This window comes from Hibiscus syriacus, unplaced genomic scaffold, assembly GCF_006381635.1.
Source record: "Hibiscus syriacus cultivar Baekdansim isolate YM2019G1 unplaced genomic scaffold, ASM638163v2 tig00110481_pilon, whole genome shotgun sequence".
Classification (NCBI taxonomy): Eukaryota; Viridiplantae; Streptophyta; class Magnoliopsida; order Malvales; family Malvaceae; genus Hibiscus; species Hibiscus syriacus.
The window spans coordinates 148,373-167,919 of record NW_024062757.1 but is presented as its reverse complement, the minus strand read 5'-3'; the positions used below and the strand labels follow the sequence as shown (position 1 = coordinate 167,919).

The following is a 19,547-nucleotide window of genomic DNA, read 5'->3' as shown; positions in this document are numbered from 1 at the left end:
AAATAAATGGGTAAACTATGTGTTTAATACCTAAACTATCAATTTTAATCTGTAACCATACTTAAAGTTTAATTCTTATTTTATTTTAGTACCCTTATTCAAAATTTAACATTATATCTTGAAAAAATTAAAAATTAGATATTAAAATAGATCAAAATAAAATGAAAAGTAAATATTAGGTATAATTTAAAAAAAATAAATATTTAAATATTAAAACATATTTTAGATAAAAAAATTAAAAATTTAAATACTAAAACAGCTATAATTTAGTTATAGTGATAAAAAGTTCACATGTCATCGGTCATTTCGTTTTAGGGACTAAAATGGGCTTTTGGAATTTGGATGATCAAATAAAAATATGGGCAAAAACTATCAAAATTAGAATAAAAAAATAGTGACCTAATATGACAAAAAAACTATCATAAATAATGAAAGAGGAAATAAGTATACCAAAAACAAAATTACGATTGAAAATAAAGCCTAAATTTGACAAAAATTAAAATCATAACTGCCATTAAATTTCAATGCCCGTGTCCTTCACTAGCACTAAAGATATTGAAGCAAACAGTTTATTACATATGATTTCTATTACAGACATATAGTGATTATGTGAAAATAATTCCTTGATTTCCTGATTTTCTATGAATTTTTTTATCTATTATGCTTCTTAGGATACTCCGTCTCTTTTAACTGTGCTTTTAAAGCAGAATGCTCATGTTGCATCCTCTCTAACCGAGCTTCGACCATCGTCATCTCTTCTTTAAGGTGATGCATCCGCTTCTCCAACCAAGCCACTGCCTCTGCTCTGCTTTCTCTACCACCACCACCGCCCATCATGCTACCCATGTACTCTACTGGGTAACTCACATGTAAGTGTTGCGGTCGGTTTAATAGCACAACGATGCTTACCTGCAGTTAAAAACCAAAACGAGGAAGGCGGGTCGTAAGGGATCCAACAATACGATGTAAGAATGATAAAATCTGTATACGACTGACTAATTATAATGGACAAGCTATGGAGTGCAACTATAGAAATCACTTAACCAATGAATTAAAATTAAGACAACAAGTTAAATGGGAACCACGAACCTGCATCAAGAAGATCACAGCAAAGGCAACGGCTAAGACTAGTGAAATATGGCCTTGGCGTTTCATGTATGAGTAGGATTTCCTCACAAACTCTCTTAACAACGATGGGATGGATGAAGCGCTAGTCAAACTTTCTTGCAAAAGATTCCCAATTTGTTGGTTTACATCCTGAGAATCAAACATCTGCAATGTCCTTACTGGACCACTTGTATTATGAGGTCTTTCTGAAGGTTCCGTGGTAGACACTTGCCTTTCGACTCGGACTTCACCATTTTCAGTTGAGCTTCCTGAAGGATCTACCCCTGCTTGAAACAAAGGAGCTACGGTCAGTAATTCTGATATCTGCATATCACTTGCCCAGATCATAAACTTCATTACTAGAAATTCTTCAAAAAAAAAATCTGATTGTCAGAGTTCGAACCTCCTTGTTTATCAGTGCTCTGCTTCAACGATTCATGTGCCTGAAACATTAATGATAAAAAATCTTTGATCAATGTTCAAACAAACTTTAAAAATAAACATAAAATACAGGAAAAATATAATACCATGTCTATCCATGTAGCATAAGCTTCACGACACTCTTCCAGAGTAGACTGCACTATTTTCCCTATACCATGTGCATGGCATCAGATGAAGGAGACGAACGAGAAAAGAAATATTATCATTAGTCATTAATATACAATCAAAAGGTCCACTACTTAAGCTATTCAAAAAAAAAAGAACGCAATAAATCCTTTGGAGAACATCTTCTAAGAATAAAAAGCCTGCCAAATTGACAAGTTCAAAACAATCTAGAAGTGACACATGTTTTGCAACTACCGAAAATTCTTTCCCTATTTCCACAAACACAATTAAAATATGAGACATGTAAATGCAAGTCTTTATAACTGGAGTCAAAACAATAGAAACTTGGAAAATAAAAAACAAGGATGCAGCACAAGAAATGCATAACCATATAAACACCCCATAAACAAGAGATGCATCATCATTCAGCAGGGGCAAACCTTTCCAAACAGTTCTCTTACTAAAAGCCACATTAACATAAACCCGTGAGACGCAGCCTTCTTGTGGGTCATCACTGTCTCTTTCTACATCCCAAAGCCCCTGATAGAATACAGGGTGATTTCAAACACATTTTTGACTGAGCTAAAAGTGTCGCAAACAAAACAGAAACAGATTATGCACAAAATAAGGGATCTTCGATAACAACTAAAAGCATAATTGTTGTTGACTACCTTTTTCCATGGCTTAGAAGTATTTACATTCAGCATCTTCACAAGTTCTATTGTTATATAAACTCAAACATAGAAAGTGGAGATCATATACCTTCTCTTCCACTCACCATGATATATACTCGAATATGAAGAATTATAAAGCAGATTATTTTTTAAAAAAAATTGCCCATTTAAGTTAGGTAAAAATCTTACATGCCAAGTTCCGATATAATTAATACCATTATATAATTTACCACATTGACCATATCAGGGCAAGCAAAGAGTTGGACCAAGAAAGATTACCAACCTAAACATCTTGAAATGCAATGCACAAATTTCTCTCCAATATACATTGCATAAACGTAGACCAATAAGATGTAGACACATCATCATGCTTTTTATTTTTGAGTTCTCAAATTGAAGGGCTAAAGTACAATTTTCCTGTCTCAAAATTCTGACCCATAATCTTCTCAAGAAATAACAGGATAATTTATGCCTAAAAGTGACAAACTAGGGAATGGAGAACAGTAGAAAATTTCACACATTAAAGCATGTTTAAGGGAGATTCGGTCTAGCTTGTACCTCTACACGGAAATAATCTCCATACGGTACATCACTGATCTCTTGTGATGTCTCCAAAACCAAATGACTGTCCGAAGTAAAAGTGATATTGTCAGGATATATACAAGGATAAAAGGAATATAGAACATCTAAAGGAAAAAAATCAAGGCAGCCAATCAACGGATGCAAAGTTAATGCCTATTCCCCTTTTGGGCATTGTGTTTAAATGCATGGAAGAATAAAATATTTTAATCATTCAGTGTATCAACAACTGCAACTTCAATAATATTGGGCATTCCATGTGTTTCAAAGCAAAACATCCAGCAGTCAAAATTTCCTTTGAAGACTTGGTAGCTGACCCATCATTAGCATACAAGTGGTCTGATGGAAATATTAACATTGTGTCATGTGCATCAGTGCATGGAAAGCCCCTCCTTCTGGATTCGTTAAACTTAATGCTTACAGGGCAATGCTAAAGGATGGATCAGCAGGCAGCATTGGGGGAATATTCAGAAATAGAGAAGGTACAAGTCTCGAAACTTTCTCAGTACCTCCATCAAGCCCCCCCCCCCCCCACACACACACACATTCTGGCAGAACTATTAACTATGGTTTGGACATGTATTATCGGTCGAGCAGCAACCACGATGCAGAACTCATTGTGGAATGTGATAGCAAAACAGAAGTGGCTTGGATTTTAAACTCTGAAATATGCCCCTCATGTTTTTCTTCAGCGGTTCGACCCATTGCTAACATCATTGGTGCGAAATGCATTTTACAGTGTCATATCTCGAGAGTTTGCAACATAGAGGCGGACTCACTAGCTAAACAGGGAATTGGTTGGCTGGTTTAGGTTGTATAGGGTAGTTTTCTGTAAATGTTCATGTTGTGGGAGTGGTACTGTGTTGGGGCTTTATGCTGGTTTTGGTTTTGGAATGTCTATTGTAAGTAAACATTGGTTGATATTTTTTTTTTGATAGGAATGGAAGGCCTCGTTAAAAGCCCCCTTCTTGGTTAAAGGAGCTTAGGGGTAAGCTCTTTAATCAGCGGAAGGAGGAAAAGAGCGCCTTAAAAATTTTATTGATAATAAAAGTTTACATAAGATTTAAACACTACACCAAATTACATCACATAAAACTTAACAACTACTTTCAACTAGACCTCCTCGCTGGATCAGAAAATCCAGTAATAGAGCCTTACCGTCAACCTATCCCTTTCTTAGCTAAGCTATCAGCCTCCCCATTGCTTGCCCTTGGAATCCACCTCACTGAATGAACCATACCATTTGAAAGAGACAAAATCTGATTAACTAAAGACGAGTAGAAAGCAGGAGCCAAAGCCGGTGATTGAATCCATTCCACTACCGACTTGCAATCACACTCAACAATCAATCTCCCAACAGATACCCAAAGTGATGCCAGAAAAATTTCAATGCCTCTTTGAATAGCCTTTAATTCAGCTAGAGGAGGAGTACCTTGGCCAACCTTCTCTGAAAAAGTCAAAAGTGTGCGACACTCCCAATCTCTCAAAATACCTCCAATACCTCCACCCGAGCCATCAAGTCTAGCAGCTCCATCAACATTCATCTTAAGAAAATCAACAGGGGATGGAATCCAACGCAAGATATGACAAACTTTGGCTTTGGATAAAGAAAACCCATCTGCTAGGGATGGATTACCAATCAGCAAATCCTCTTGAATATGAACCGTAGGAAACTTGGCTAAAAACCATTTTGAAAGTCTGAATCTAACTGTAAGAACAAAGACATGCTGTCAAGATTAGATCCTTCAAACACCATAGCATTCCTAGCTTTCCAGATTGACCAGAAGATAACACCCGGAATAAACTTCCAGATCGTCGAATTACCCCTCAACTCACCCCAGGAACTAAGCAAAGCAGGAGGGTCTTGAGGAAGAACAAGCGAAATATCCCAGAAACTAGCTATATTATTCCACAATTTCCACACAACAAAACAAGAAATAAATAAATGTTGAACTGTTTCCTCATGATTCTTGCAAAAAGGACACTGAATATCTTCCCCTAACGAAACACCTCTCTTAACCAACTCAACCTTAACTGCCAATTTCTTATGTGCGAGTTGCCAAAGGAAAGCTTCCACTCTAGGTGGAGCAAAACCCATCCAGACTCCTTTTAGCCACAAATCATTACTCCCATCCACAGAACCAAGGAGATTTTCTGTAGGATTTTACCGAAAACAAGCCATCTCCACTAGCAGACCAAGAAAGGGAGTCTTCTACCAGCTCTGACAGTTTGAAATCCTTAAGTTTTGTCATCAAAGCCAACCACTGGTCCAATTCCCAATCACTCAGATTCCTTCTAGTTTGAACATTCCACTCCCAACCACTCGATCCATAGCTGCCAAACTCAACAACCTCCCCCCCTTTATTAATGGAAAGCACATAGATTCTAGGGAAAATTATTTTTAGAGGAACCTCATCTGCCCATAAATCGTTCCAAAAAGAAATTGATTTCCCATTACCTATTTGCAGCTTCGAATTCGATCTAAGAAAGTCCCCTACCGAATCATTCTTAGAAAAATTATTTGCAATGCCTCTCAAGATCCATGAAGATTGCGGAGAAGTAACCTTTCCAATAGACATAGTGTTCCAACAGACCTTTTGCTTGCTACACAACACAGATTTCCAAAGAGAATTTTTATCATTAGCAAATTTCCACACCCACTTGCCTAGTAAAGCCCGGTTAGTAAGATTCAAATCAAGGACACCTAGTCCACCACAGTTCAAAGGCCTGCAGACCGTATTCCAATTTACCCAGTGAATCCTCCGCTTATCCCCCTTATCACCCCAAAAGAAAGTTAGCCATTAAAGAATTAAGCTTCTTTCCAATATTGCACGGCATTTTAAAAAGGGATAGAAAGAAGATAGGCAAAGAGGTTAGCACCTTTATGCTGGTTTTGGTTTTGGAATGTCTATTGTAAGTAAACATTGGTTGATATTTTTTTTTTTTTGATAGGAATGGAAGGCCTCGTTAAAAGCCTCTTTCTTGGTTAAAGGAGCTTAGGGGTAAGCTCTTTAATCAGCGGAAGGAGGAAAAGAGCGCCTTAAAAATTTTATTGATAATAAAAGTTTACATAAGATTTAAACACTACACCAAATTACATCACATAAAACTTAACAACTACTTTCAACTAGACCTCCTCGCTGGATCAGAAAATCCAGTAATAGAGCCTTACCGTCAACCTATCCCTTTCTTAGCTAAGCTATCAGCCTCCCCATTGCTTGCCCTTGGAATCCACCTCACTGAATGAACCATACCATTTGAAAGAGACAAAATCTGATTAACTAAAGGCGAGTAGAAAGCAGGAGCCAAAGCCGGTGATTGAATCCATTCCACTACCGACTTGCAATCACACTCAACAATCAATCTCCCAACAGATACCCAAAGTGATGCCAGAAAAATTTCAATGCCTCTTTGAATAGCCTTTAATTCAGCTAGAGGAGTAGTACCGTGGCGAACCTTCTCTGAAAGAGTCAAAAGTGTGCGACACTCCCAATCTCTCAAAATACCTCCAATACCTCCACCCGAGCCATCAAGTATAGCAGCTCCATCAACATTCATCATAAGAAAATCAACAGGGGATGGAATCCAACGCAAGATATGACAAACTTTGGCTTTGGATAAAGAAAACCCATCTGCTAGGGATGGATTACCAATCAGCAAATCCTCTTGAATATGAACCGTAGGAAACTTGGCTAAAAACCATTTTGAAAGTCTGAATCTAACTGTAAAGAACAAAGACATGCTGTCAAGATTAGATCCTTCAAACACCATAGCATTCCTAGCTTTCCAGATTGACTAGAAGATAACACCCGGAATAAACTTCCATATCGTCGAATTACCCCTCAACTCACCCCAGGAACTAAGCAAAGCAGGAGGGTCTTGAGGAAGAACAAGCGAAATATCCCAGAAACTAGCTATATTATTCCACAATTTCCACACAACAAAACAAGAAATAAATAAATGTTGAACTGTTTCCTCATGATTCTTGCAAAAAGGACACTGAATATCTTCCCTTAACGAAACACCTCTCTTAACCAACTCAACCTTAACTGCCAATTTCTTATGTGCGAGTTGCCAAAGGAAAGCTTCCACTCTAGGTGGAGCAAAACCCATCCAGACTCCTTTTAGCCACAAATCATTACTCCCATCCACAGAACCAAGAGATTTTCTGTAGGATTTTACCGAAAACAAGCCATCTCCACTAGCAGACCAAGAAAGGGAGTCTTCTACCAGCTCTGACAGTTTGAAATCCTTAAGTTTTGTCATCAAAGCCAACCACTGGTCCAATTCCCAATCACTCAGATTCCTTCTAGTTTGAACATTCCACTCCCAACCACTCGATCCATAGCTGCCAAACTCAACAACCTCCCCCCCTTTATTAATGGAAAGCACATAGATTCTAGGGAAAATTATTTTTAGAGGAACCTCATCTGCCCATAAATCGTTCCAAAAAGAAATTGATTTCCCATTACCTATTTGCAGCTTCGAATTCGATCTAAGAAAGTCCCCTACCGAATCATTCTTAGAAAAATTATTTGCAATGCCTCTCAAGATCCATGAAGATTGCGGAGAAGTAACCTTTCCAATAGACATAGTGTTCCAACAGACCTTTTGCTTGCTACACAACACAGATTTCCAAAGAGAATTTTTATCATTGGCAAATTTCCACACCCACTTGCCTAGTAAAGCCCGGTTAGTAAGATTCAAATCAAGAACACCTAGTCCACCACAGTTCAAAGGCCTGCAGACCGTATTCCAATTTACCCAGTGAATCCTCCGCTTATCCCCCTTATCACCCCAAAGAAAGTTAGCCATTAAAGAATTAAGCTTCTTTCCAATATTGCACGGCATTTTAAAAAGGGATAGAAAGAAGATAGGCAAAGAGGTTAGCACCTTTATGCTGGTTTTGGTTTTGGAATGTCTATTGTAAGTAAACATTGGTTGATATTTTTTTTTGATAGGAATGGAAAGCCTCGTTAAAAGCCCATTTCTTGGTTAAAGGAGCTTAGGGGTAAGCTCTTTAATCAGCGGAAGGAGGAAAAGAGCGCCTTAAAAATTTTATTGATAATAAAAGTTTACATAAGATTTAAACACTACACCAAATTACATCACATAAAACTTAACAACTACTTTCAACTAGACCTCCTCGCTGGATCAGAAAATCCAGTAATAGAGCCTTACCGTCAACCTATCCCTTTCTTAGCTAAGCTATCAGCCTCCCCATTGCTTGCCCTTGGAATCCACCTCACTGAATGAACCATACCATTTGAAAGAGACAAAATCTGATTAACTAAAGGCGAGTAGAAAGCAGGAGCCAAAGCCGGTGATTGAATCCATTCCACTACCGACTTGCAATCACACTCAAACAATCAATCTCCCAACAGATACCCAAAGTGATGCCAGAAAAATTTCAATGCCTCTTTGAATAGCCTTTAATTCAGCTAGAGGAGTACCGTGGCGAACCTTCTCTGAAAGAGTCAAAAGTGTGCGACACTCCCAATCTCTCAAAATACCTCCAATACCTCCACCCGAGCCATCAAGTATAGCAGCTCCATCAACATTCATCATAAGAAAATCAACAGGGGATGGAATCCAACGCAAGATATGACAAACTTTGGCTTTGGATAAAGAAAACCCATCTGCTAGGGATGGATTACCAATCAGCAAATCCTCTTGAATATGAACCGTAGGAAACTTGGCTAAAAACCATTTTGAAAGTCTGAATCTAACTGTAAAGAACAAAGACATGCTGTCAAGATTAGATCCTTCAAACACCATAGCATTCCTAGCTTTCCAGATTGACTAGAAGATAACACCCGGAATAAACTTCCATATCGTCGAATTACCCCTCAACTCACCCCAGGAACTAAGCAAAGCAGGAGGGTCTTGAGGAAGAACAAGCGAAATATCCCAGAAACTAGCTATATTATTCCACAATTTCCACACAACAAAACAAGAAATAAATAAATGTTGAACTGTTTCCTCATGATTCTTGCAAAAAGGACACTGAATATCTTCCCTTAACGAAACACCTCTCTTAACCAACTCAACCTTAACTGCCAATTTCTTATGTGCGAGTTGCCAAAGGAAAGCTTCCACTCTAGGTGGAGCAAAACCCATCCAGACTCCTTTTAGCCACAAATCATTACTCCCATCCACAGAACCAAGAGATTTTCTGCAGGATTTTACCGAAAACAAGCCATCTCCACTAGCAGACCAAGAAAGGGAGTCTTCCACCAGCTCTGACAGTTTGAAATCCTTAAGCTTTGTCATCAAAGCCAACCACTGGTCCAATTCCCAATCACTCAGATTCCTTCTAGTTTGAACATTCCACTCCCAACCACTAGATCCATAGCTGCCAAACTCAACAACCTCCCCCCCTTTATTAATGGAAAGCACATAGATTCTAGGGAAAATTATTTTTAGAGGAACCTCATCTGCCCATACATCGTTCCAAAAAGAAATTGATTTCCCATTACCTATTTGCAGCTTCGAATTCGATCTAAGAAAGTCCCCTACCGAATCATTCTTAGAAAAATTATTGCAATGCCTCTCAAGATCCATGAAGATTGCGGAGAAGTAACCTTTCCAATAGACATAGTGTTCCAACAGACCTTTTGCTTGCTACACACACAGATTTCCAAAGAGAATTTTTATCATTGGCAAATTTCCACACCCACTTGCCTAGTAAAGCCCGGTTAGTAAGATTCAAATCAAGGACACCTAGTCCACCACAGTTCAAAGGCCTGCAGACCGTATTCCAATTTACCCAGTGAATCCTCCGCTTATCCCCCTTATCACCCCAAAGAAAGTTAGCCATTAAAGAATTAAGCTTATTTCCAATATTGCACGTCATTTTAAAAAGGATAGAAAGATAGGCAAAGAGGTTAGCACCGACTTCAAAAACTGTCCTACCGGCCAAAGGCAGACAGGACGCTTTCCACCCTGCAAGTTTGGAACTGAAATTCTTAAATACCGGATCCCATAGAGCCTCTGTGTTTTTCTTAGCACCCAAGGGAAGTCCCAAGTATTCTGTTGGAAAATAACCGACTAAACAGCCCACTTGTTCTGCCCAATCCGATAAAACTCTATCTTCCAAATTGATTCCAAACAACTTACTCTTTGCTAGATTGAGGTGTAAACCTGTCATAATGCTAAAAATCCTCAGCACCCTTTTTACATTCTTGATCTGATTAATAGAGCTTGGCAAAAAATTATTAAATCATCGGCGAATTGTAGATGGGACAACCTAGTAGAATTTTCCGAATTCCCCATAATGAACCATGGAATAAACCCCTCTCAATTGCTTTAGAGAGCATCAAGTGTAGCATCTCGCCTATAATGTTAAACAAAAGTGGAGAAAGACTGCAGTCTTGTCTTAGACCTTTGTTCATTGAAAATTCCTCAGAAGGGGACCCATTAACAAGTATCGAAATAGAAGCTGTAGACAAACATTGAGTAATCCACGAGGACCATCTATTTCCAAATCCCATCTCTTTCATTGCTCTAAATAAAATAGGCCATTCCACAGTGTCGTAAGCTCTACGGAAGTCAACTTTAAAAACTACCCCTTGCAACCCTTGTGTACTCCAGTAATCAATACCTTCGTTCGTAATGAAGGCGCAATCCAATAACTGTCTCCCCGGGATAAAAGCAAATTGGGATTGGCTGATGATATCCCCAACACAGCCACTCAACCTCTTAGATAATACTTTTGAGAGGATCTTGTATAAGCTACCTGCAAGGCTGATAGGTCTGAAATCCTCCACACTTTCCAGATTAATCTTCTTCGGAATGAGTGTAATAAACACATGATTAACTCCGCGTTCCCATTTTCTACCCAAATAAAAATCCTGGAAACATTTCAATACATGCTCCTTTAAAACCGACCAACATTTCTTGAAAAAACCCATGGTGAAGCCATCCGGGCCTGGTGCTTTAGAACTATCCGAAGAAGCTATCGCTTGCCATAATTCTTGTTCTGAGAACTGCTCCTCAAGTTTTGAAGATTGGAACCCTGATAGCTTAGCAAAATCCAGGGATAAATCCTCTACACCCAGTGTTAACTTAGAGCTATAGGATTCCTTAAAATAGGCCGCAATATGCAACTTAATAGATTGCGGATCTGCGACTACAGAACCATTGATCTTCAAACTAGTAATTTCATTTCTTCTACTCCTGTTTAGAGCAGTTAAATGAAAAAATCTAGTGTTTCTATCCCCATCTTTAATCCATCTCGCCCTTGATTTCTGGAACCAAATGCTTTCTTCAATCCTATAAAACTTCCAGAGAGTCGATCTGAACTGCAGTAATTGCCCCCAGTCCTGTTGGGAGAGATCCTCAGTTTGAGCCTTAAATTCAAGATCATTAATCTTCAATTCCAAACCTGCAATAGACTCAGAGATTCCATTGAACCTTATGCCTGACCAACTTCTGATCGATTTTTTAGCTCCTTGTAGAATGCTAAATATGCCCCTACTCTTTCTGCTCCCCCTCGAAACATCCAAGGATGATTTAACCATATCCTCGAAACCTTCTTCCTTTAGAAGATAATTAAAAAATCTGAATGGTTTGGGACCCCAGTCAACAGATTTTTCCTCCAAAGAAACGGGATTATGATCAGATAAAGACCTCGGTAACATGCTTTGCACAACATTAGGAAAAACTGATCAGAAAATTCCCAGAAATTAAGAACCTATCCAATTTGACCCAAGTAGAGACTTCTCTATTATTACACCAAGTATACCTTCCCCCAACCATAGGAAGATCGATTAAGTTAGTTTGATTCAGGAAATTTCTAAGAATATCTATAGAAAACCAGTTCTGGGACATTCCTATCTTCTCTGCCGGATCTAGATACACATTAAAATCTCCCCCAATGCAAACTGATACGGTTTGAGCAGCGACAAAATTCAGCAACTCCCTGAAAAAATCCTCCTTTTCAGAATCAATACTTGGACCATAGACATTAATAATCACACATTTATCACAGGAATTCTTAAATTTTCCAAATATAGCTATGAATCTGCTACTTAAATGACTATTTGTAACTTCAAATTCCTTGTCATTCCACAACACCATTAATCCTCCTGCAGACCCCACTGCTGGAACGACAATCCAACCATTAAGAATACTTCCACCTATCCTTCTCCTAATAGCCTGAGAACATTTTTAAAGCTTTGTTTCTTGAATGAGAAGAATGCCTGGTTTATAATTCCTGACCATATTAGCTACGGCTCTTGATTTTTCCTTTTTACGAATACCCCTAATGTTCCAAGAAATAATCTTAATCTGTACCATGGATATATATATATGAAACCGAAACCTCAAAGCAAAGCAGCCAAAAGATCCTTACTCCCCCGGATCCACCCCTTCCCTACATTCAGCCAAACCCTTTTCCAGATTAATTATTTTATCCAAAAAGGCCTTCTTCCCCTCTTTGAATGAGATCCCTATCAATTTACTGACTTCCCATGTAGCCAACACCTCTTCTAAAAATAGGGAGAAATTTGAAGAATACACAATAGGGATACTAGCCACATCCAGTGCTTCCCTAATCAAAATCCTTTTCTCTCTTCTAATACCATTCCTTGCTTTTGATCCAGGCTGAACACCTTTTACACCATAACCAGCGCCCCGAGGATGCTGTGACCGGTCTACTTCCGAATTCTGACTAGAACCACCTTCTTCCTGGATCCCATTTGGACTTCTCTCCGAGATATTAGTAATAGGTAAATTGCTCGGGATAGCAATAATTCTAGACCTGTTGTGATCAGACGACTCCGGTGGTTGCAAAGACCCATTTTCTCTGCTTGGATTAAACCACACCTTTCTTTCTCTAGATCTTCTATACACTCTAGATATAGACCCTCTATTCCATCTTCCCAAATGCAGACTTCTATACAGGTGATTGAAAGGACTCCAGCTATTAAAGCCAATAGCATGAGTCTCCTTAGAACATCCTCTCCCCTGGTTTCTGCCCATGTGAAGCGACTTTTCTACCCTAACCTCCTCTATAACTTCTTCACTACTAGCTTCTTTGTTCAGGAGTTTTAAAATATACTTGCACCTTCAGATAAAAAATATTGCATATGCTATTTTATAGTTGTTTTGTTTTAACTATCAAACATTTCAAGAGAAAAAGATCCATTCCAATGATGCATCCTTTCACAAGAAATAATAATAACAAATAAACAGCATCTTCAACAATATAATAGCATATAAGGCACCATAAAATATAATCAACCTGTTTCTGTAAATTCGAAATTTCTGGACCTCCTGGCAGCTACCAAATTTTGCACCTTGAACAAAACAAAAGCCGTCAACACTGAAAGAAAAGCAACATTAAGCTGACTTGAAACTCAAACCATTTATTGTGACAATTACAACAATTAGAAAAAATGATGATAAGCTCAGCATAAATAATAATTCCAGGACAAAAGGATGGCATAAAAGAAGACTAATACCAAAGTATAATTTTATTGGATGTTGAAATGACACATCACGGACATGTCCAAATTCATCATGAGGGCACCATGAAGAGCACTTAAATTCTGTAAAAATAACCATTTATTAAGCATAAAGGCACATGTGCAATAAGTGATCACTTTTATGATATGATATAATAAAAAATTAACCGTGATTCCACAAACATAAAATAAAATGCATATTGGGAAACTATAAAATTCTTGAAAGTTCAAAGCAGAATACCTTTATCTGCACACCTTCTATGAAAAGATTCAATGAAATTAACAGCATTATCTGAAAAGAACAAATTGAAGAACTCCTCTACCTTAATCTGCAGCCAAAGAAACATTACTTACTTCAAGCTAAAAAAGAACATACCAATGTTACAAATATTTTTGCAATATGGTAGAACTTTAGGAAACTGAGTTCACAATTTATTACCGGGAACTTGATTTCAGCAACCTTGGTAAAACATTCAGCAACTGCATAGCAAAAAAAAGGCATAGATTACAATGACATTTACAAAAACAAAAGTGTAGTATCATATATAAAAATGAGACTAACTAGATGCAATATATCATCCTTCAGCACATTGGAAGAAAGCAGAGAATTTATGGCCTCATGTCTGTATCTGAATAAGAATGACAGTTTATTTCCTCCAACACTTGAAAATTTCTGACCAAAACCCACAGATACCCTCATTTGCCAACAGAAAGCCTTCATGGTACAAAACTAAACACATCTACCTTCTATTTCCACATATACCCTCGTTTACCAACAGAAAGATGATGATTCTGCCCATTTCTACAAGAAATGATGAGCTTCCATAATCTATCCATTAGGTTTACTTCTACACCTTCAGAACCAATTAAGTCATGACTTCCCTTAGCCTACTAATAGGTTGGTTTGAAACCACCTTCAGATTTAAGGTTATATTCAGTATTTAGGAGCTTATTTAGGTCATATAAAATAATTAAAATTAAGTTGGAATCAATGTTGTAAGAACCAGACTAGAACCAATCAGACCACCGGTTTCTTATTCAATAATTAAATAAAATATAAAAATCAATTAAAAGTAAAGAAAAAATCATAACTGGTTGAACAGTCAGTTTTTTGGTCCCGGTTTTCATTTTTTACCAGTTCAAAATGGTTTGCTCTGTTTCCAGTTTTATATCACCGCTCAGACCACCAGTTTTTTATTCAACCGGCTGATCTGGTCCTATTCTAACAACAATGATTGTAATCTTCTAAGGAGCTTTTGGAATTGTAGATACTTCAGGTTATTATGGATTTGGCAATTTCTCCCAAATTGTTCTCTCACAAGTTCACTTTCTTTCTTCCTCTATTGCTCTCCTTGACTCCCTGGTTCTTTGTTTTTTCTTATTTCATCCTATTGCCCACGCTATGTATCTATGATCACTTTCTCCTATTTCTCTCTTTCTTGTCCCATCCATGGTACATCGAAGTCCTATATCAAGATCATTCAAGTCACTCGTCTAGAGTAGAGCCAGAAGTGAAATCCGATCAAATTGGTGTAGGGTGCACACATAACATTAGATACATAATTAAGGAAGTGGCTGTGAAGTAAAGCATGAAAGTAGACAACCACAACTCGAAAGGATGAACTCAAAATGATATAATATGTAGAACATGAGAAAGTTACAACTCAGAATTGCAGTAACTAACCCTTCGGTGCGTCACAATCCTCTGGCTTCCATGAATTATCTCCAGACGCTGAAACCCCATCATTTATAACTGATTCAGGACTTACTTCTGCATTAGTTTCAGACGTGGATGGAACCTTAGAGCCACTAGATGTGGGAATGTCCTCATTCCTGTATGGAAAAATGAGCATTTATAAAAAATTCACAGGTTTGCTTCCATAAAATAAAATCCTCCAAGGAATTCACAAGAAGGATCCCAAACCATTCTGCTACAAAGCCATTCTCTTGGGCGCTGGACTCGGACATGGATTCCTAAAAATAAATGGAACTAGAAAATTACCAGTGGGAATAAATACGCAATCTATTACTAACCTATGAAACTCAAAGTATTCACAACATCAGTGTTTTAAAAGGCGCGAGGCGCTCCAAGGCGATTACCTACCCGAGAGCCTCAATTTTTGGGGCGCTTTGAGGCGAGGGATTTAAGTACGCGAGGCGCTTAATTTTACCAAACATTTGTAAATATTTTATAACCATACCTCAAACACAAAACAACTTAATAATTAACTTAATAAGCAAAAACACCAAGTAGCATATGTCATATTGTATCTCAAAAAGACAAATAAAAAATATCATCAATAATCAAAATGCCTAAAATGTCATATTGTATCACATCGTTGGTGTGATGATTCCGCTATTGGCTGCTACTTTTATGAGACATATTGCAGAGGTGGTTTTGATGGCTACTGGTTAGCTATGCTTTGGTGATGTTTGGAGTGGTGGGTGCTTTGGTTGAAGAATCCTTTGTCGAAAAGTCAAAAGTATCATTAGATAGGGCTACACGTTCGATCGAGTCGAGTTAAGAAAAAAAAAATTAAGTTATTCGAGTTGATGAGTCCTATTTTATAACTCGAACTTGACTTAAATTTTTATCGAGTCGAATCAAGTTTTTGAGTTTCTATTTAAATTTAATTGTAAATATTCATAGTAATATGATATTATATGATTCCAATTTAAATGGTTTTTTTATACTCATTTACAATACATACATATTTCTTCATATTTTTTATATGTGATATACATATATCATACAGAGTCGAGGGACTCGACTCATACTTGAAAATCAATCCACTAATTACTAAAAAATTTGAACTACCATTCGAGGTTTTCAAGTTGTATTTTATAACTCCATTTGAACTTGAAATTTTTTAAGTAGTGTTTTTGAAATTACAACTCGAAGTCAATTCAAGTAGATTCAAAAAATAATTTTTTGACTCGAGTCAAGTTTTTGCTCACCCTAATGTTAGATATGATTTTGAAAGAAAAAAATAGTTGAGTGACTAAAAAGGAATTGCATGATTATATGAGTGACTAAATATGAGTTTACCATAAAAGTTAATGTATAACTATGACATTTAGCAAAATCTTTGAAATTCAATAAAATATTTTAATAAAATATTAAAGAAAGCCCGCAGCATGGACTAACCCAAATCAAGTCCTAAAACAAAATGAATCTGGCGAATAACACATCCAAGTTCATCTCTTATGCCCCATACCATCTCATTTATTTAAAATCTCATTCGTCTCTCTCCACTTCTGCCATTGAAAGAAGAGAGAAAAAACTAAAAACTCCTTTAAACATCACCGAAATCTTCCATTTCTCTGTTTCCTCAGAAGAAATGAAAGAGAAAAACAGATGGAAGAGCCTCCTTACCATGTCCTTCACAAGCTTCCTCTTGGGAACAACCCTTACGTTCGAGCCAAACATGTTCAGGAAATCTAAAGCCCAATCTGAAATGGGTCATTGTACGTGAATCGCTAAAAGCATTGCCTCGTCACCTCTCGCTGCCTCCGACGGCTGAATCACCGCCTCATGTAATCACCGCCGCCTTGGTGGTCGGAGGCTTTCTTCTAAACGCCTAGCCTCGCCTCGCGCCTCAAAGCGCCTCAGGCGTGCTTTTTAAAACACTGCACAACATTAGAGAAAATGTCTTAAATTTTATTTAATGAAATGAAAATTTTCACTGAAATCCTTCCATACAGATAAAGAACAAGAGGACAAAATTAGCATAAGATACAAACTGCCTCCAAAAGAAGAACAAGCAGTGAAAAATCAGTTGTTCACATTTAAGATGTGCATGTGTGCTGTATCAAAAGGGGGTATTCAATGATTTGGTTAACATTTACTGCATAACCTATGAATTTTTTAGTGTAACAAGCAGAAAATTCCTCTTCACCGGTAACCCTAAGCAGTGATTTTTTTTTCAATAGACAAGCTGTGAAATATAAGATACCTGCTGTTCAGTAAGTTCTTGGGCTCCATTACCATACTGCACCAGCCCATCTTTAATGAGCTTGAAAGCTTCATCACGAGATAGGAATGATGCAAAAAAGTACTGCCAAATCAAAAAGCCGAGTCATATAGAAGAATTAATGCATGGACACTTAACAATCACATACAAGAAAAATGAATGGCAAGTACTAGTACCCTCCTTCCTCCAGCAAAAATTTCTATTGCATTAGGAAAGATTCCGGCAGTCTTTGCTCTGTTAACACTTGTAATTTCATTGAAGGCAATTACTTTCTGCAGAAGGAACTCATAAGATATTCCAAGATCATATCATTGTTACATTAGCGTTAAAAGTGTTTCCAGGGAAATAAGAAGCTAGAAAACAAACCAAGGATAAAAACCAACTTCTGAGGAATACCTTTGTTTCAAATCCAAATATATTGGAATAAAAGCAAATGTAACGAACAAACAGATACATATGACCCTGCAGCAGAGTATAGAAATCATTTAAAGCATGCAACTTCAAGGAAGTAAAGATCATTGTAAAGATGTAGATTACCTGAAGAAGAATACTCTCCTGGAATGCACAGTTGAAATCCTGAACAAGGAACTGCAGCAGAGGACAAAAGAAGATGTTTAAAAACTACTTTTTTGATAGAATTCTAAAATGCAAGATGGTGAGAAATTTCAAATGAAAAGCAATTCAATTAGAAAGTATTTCCAAACCCTATCACCAAAGTAAACTTAAAAAGATTGGATATAACAGCCATGCTGTATGAATGTTTAGGTATTAAGCATTACTTGCATGCAATGTGTTATTGTTTCTGTCACACTGATCATGAGAGAGAATGCATGCACTTACAGAACAAAGACTTCAAACAAGAAGGAGACTATCAGAGATCTGCTGACCCAGGCTAATAATGAATAGACTAAAGACAAGAAATCTCTTATTTTGGGACTTCAAAAGAAACAGTGCTTCAAAAGAAGTTTAAAGATGGCACTGGATACCATTTAGACCTAAAGTAGAACAGAAAGCATGAACAAGCATTTAAAATGGAAAAAATGGCAGTATCTTTTCACACAATCTCAATAATCATTTTTCGTAATTACAAGCCAAAGAATGTCAAAAACAAAATACAGAGGAGAATTGCTAACAGCTCGTGATTGTGACTTATTAGAGACTCTCACCTCTTCAGGAGGAAGCCTAAACAGTTGGCGGTATTCTTCACTCCTCAATGCTGACTGTGACTGAAATTCAAAAGAATCAGCTTTAGCCATAGGGCTAGAAGTCTTCAATCCTCTAAAACTAAATTCTCAACATTATCTAATCAGTCCAAGTTCAACAGCATTGATCAGCCATCGTCTTTTCTATCTCTTATCGGATAAAATAGTTGCAAAACATATTTCTCAGTGGCTGGTTATCGAATTTGACCATAAGAACATAAGCGCTTAAATAGATTTCTTAAAAAAAGAAAGAAAGAAAGTTCAGTGTTAGCAACCTTCAAAGAAAAAAGTTCTGTGAAAGTAAATAGCACTAAATAATGGTGTAATTACTTTGGAAAGTGGGCATAATAATCAAGAATTATCAAAATTGAATTCAAAACATAATCCTAATCTACTTACTCGCCTTTTTCTCAGGACAATTGTAAAGGGGGAGAAGAAATGAATTAAGCTATTAGGGAGTGAAAGGAAAAGGAACCTGAATTTCAACATCTTTGTAGCTGGGATTGGGCGAAGAATTGGAAGGATCGTTGCGATCGGGAGTGTCGGTGGTAGACACATCGTTTGGCAGAGCTAAAGAATCAGAAACGTCGCCGGATGATGATTTAGAAAGCGAACTATCAATAGAAGACCTCGGAAGGTCGATCCTCGCTGCGTCAGCAGAGGTCACCGCCATAGCAGGGGAAGAGCCGATAAAGATGGCGGATATCTGAGTTTTCAGTGTTTTTTGAGGGGTAGTTGGGAAACTATGTCGTTTGACGAACAGGGAATGATTCTGAAAGATGAAGCCGACACAAGCTTGCAGTCTATTTCACTGCCACGCTAAGTCTTTCAAGGAGAGACGTTGAGTACTTCACATACTTCACACGCTGCGTATTACTTTGATGTGGCTAAAAACGACAACCGCACGGTTCTCCGGTGGACTCTTCCACGTGCCGGAGTAAAACATCCGGTCGGTCAAGTTCCTTTTTTATTGGGCAAACAATTCCCGTCTATTTT

General features: G+C 37.5%; 1 protein-coding gene across 1 annotated transcript; it reads right to left on the bottom strand.

The window, feature by feature from the left end:
* Positions 1-646: 646 nt before the first annotated feature.
* On the bottom strand, positions 647-19,396 carry LOC120128589 (protein VASCULAR ASSOCIATED DEATH 1, chloroplastic-like). The gene is made up of 18 exons (XM_039146260.1): positions 19,027-19,396; positions 18,516-18,575; positions 17,887-17,937; positions 17,746-17,811; positions 17,526-17,621; positions 17,332-17,433; positions 15,300-15,349; positions 15,060-15,208; positions 13,815-13,855; positions 13,617-13,704; positions 13,373-13,459; positions 13,153-13,207; positions 2,886-2,952; positions 2,094-2,193; positions 1,635-1,696; positions 1,511-1,550; positions 1,090-1,391; positions 647-909 (listed from the first exon to the last, which is right to left on the bottom strand). The coding sequence occupies exons 1-18, from the start codon at positions 19,222-19,224 to the stop codon at positions 652-654; spliced, it is 1,872 nt and encodes a 623-aa protein (XP_039002191.1). The 5' UTR covers positions 19,225-19,396; the 3' UTR covers positions 647-651.
* Positions 19,397-19,547: the final 151 nt, after the last annotated feature.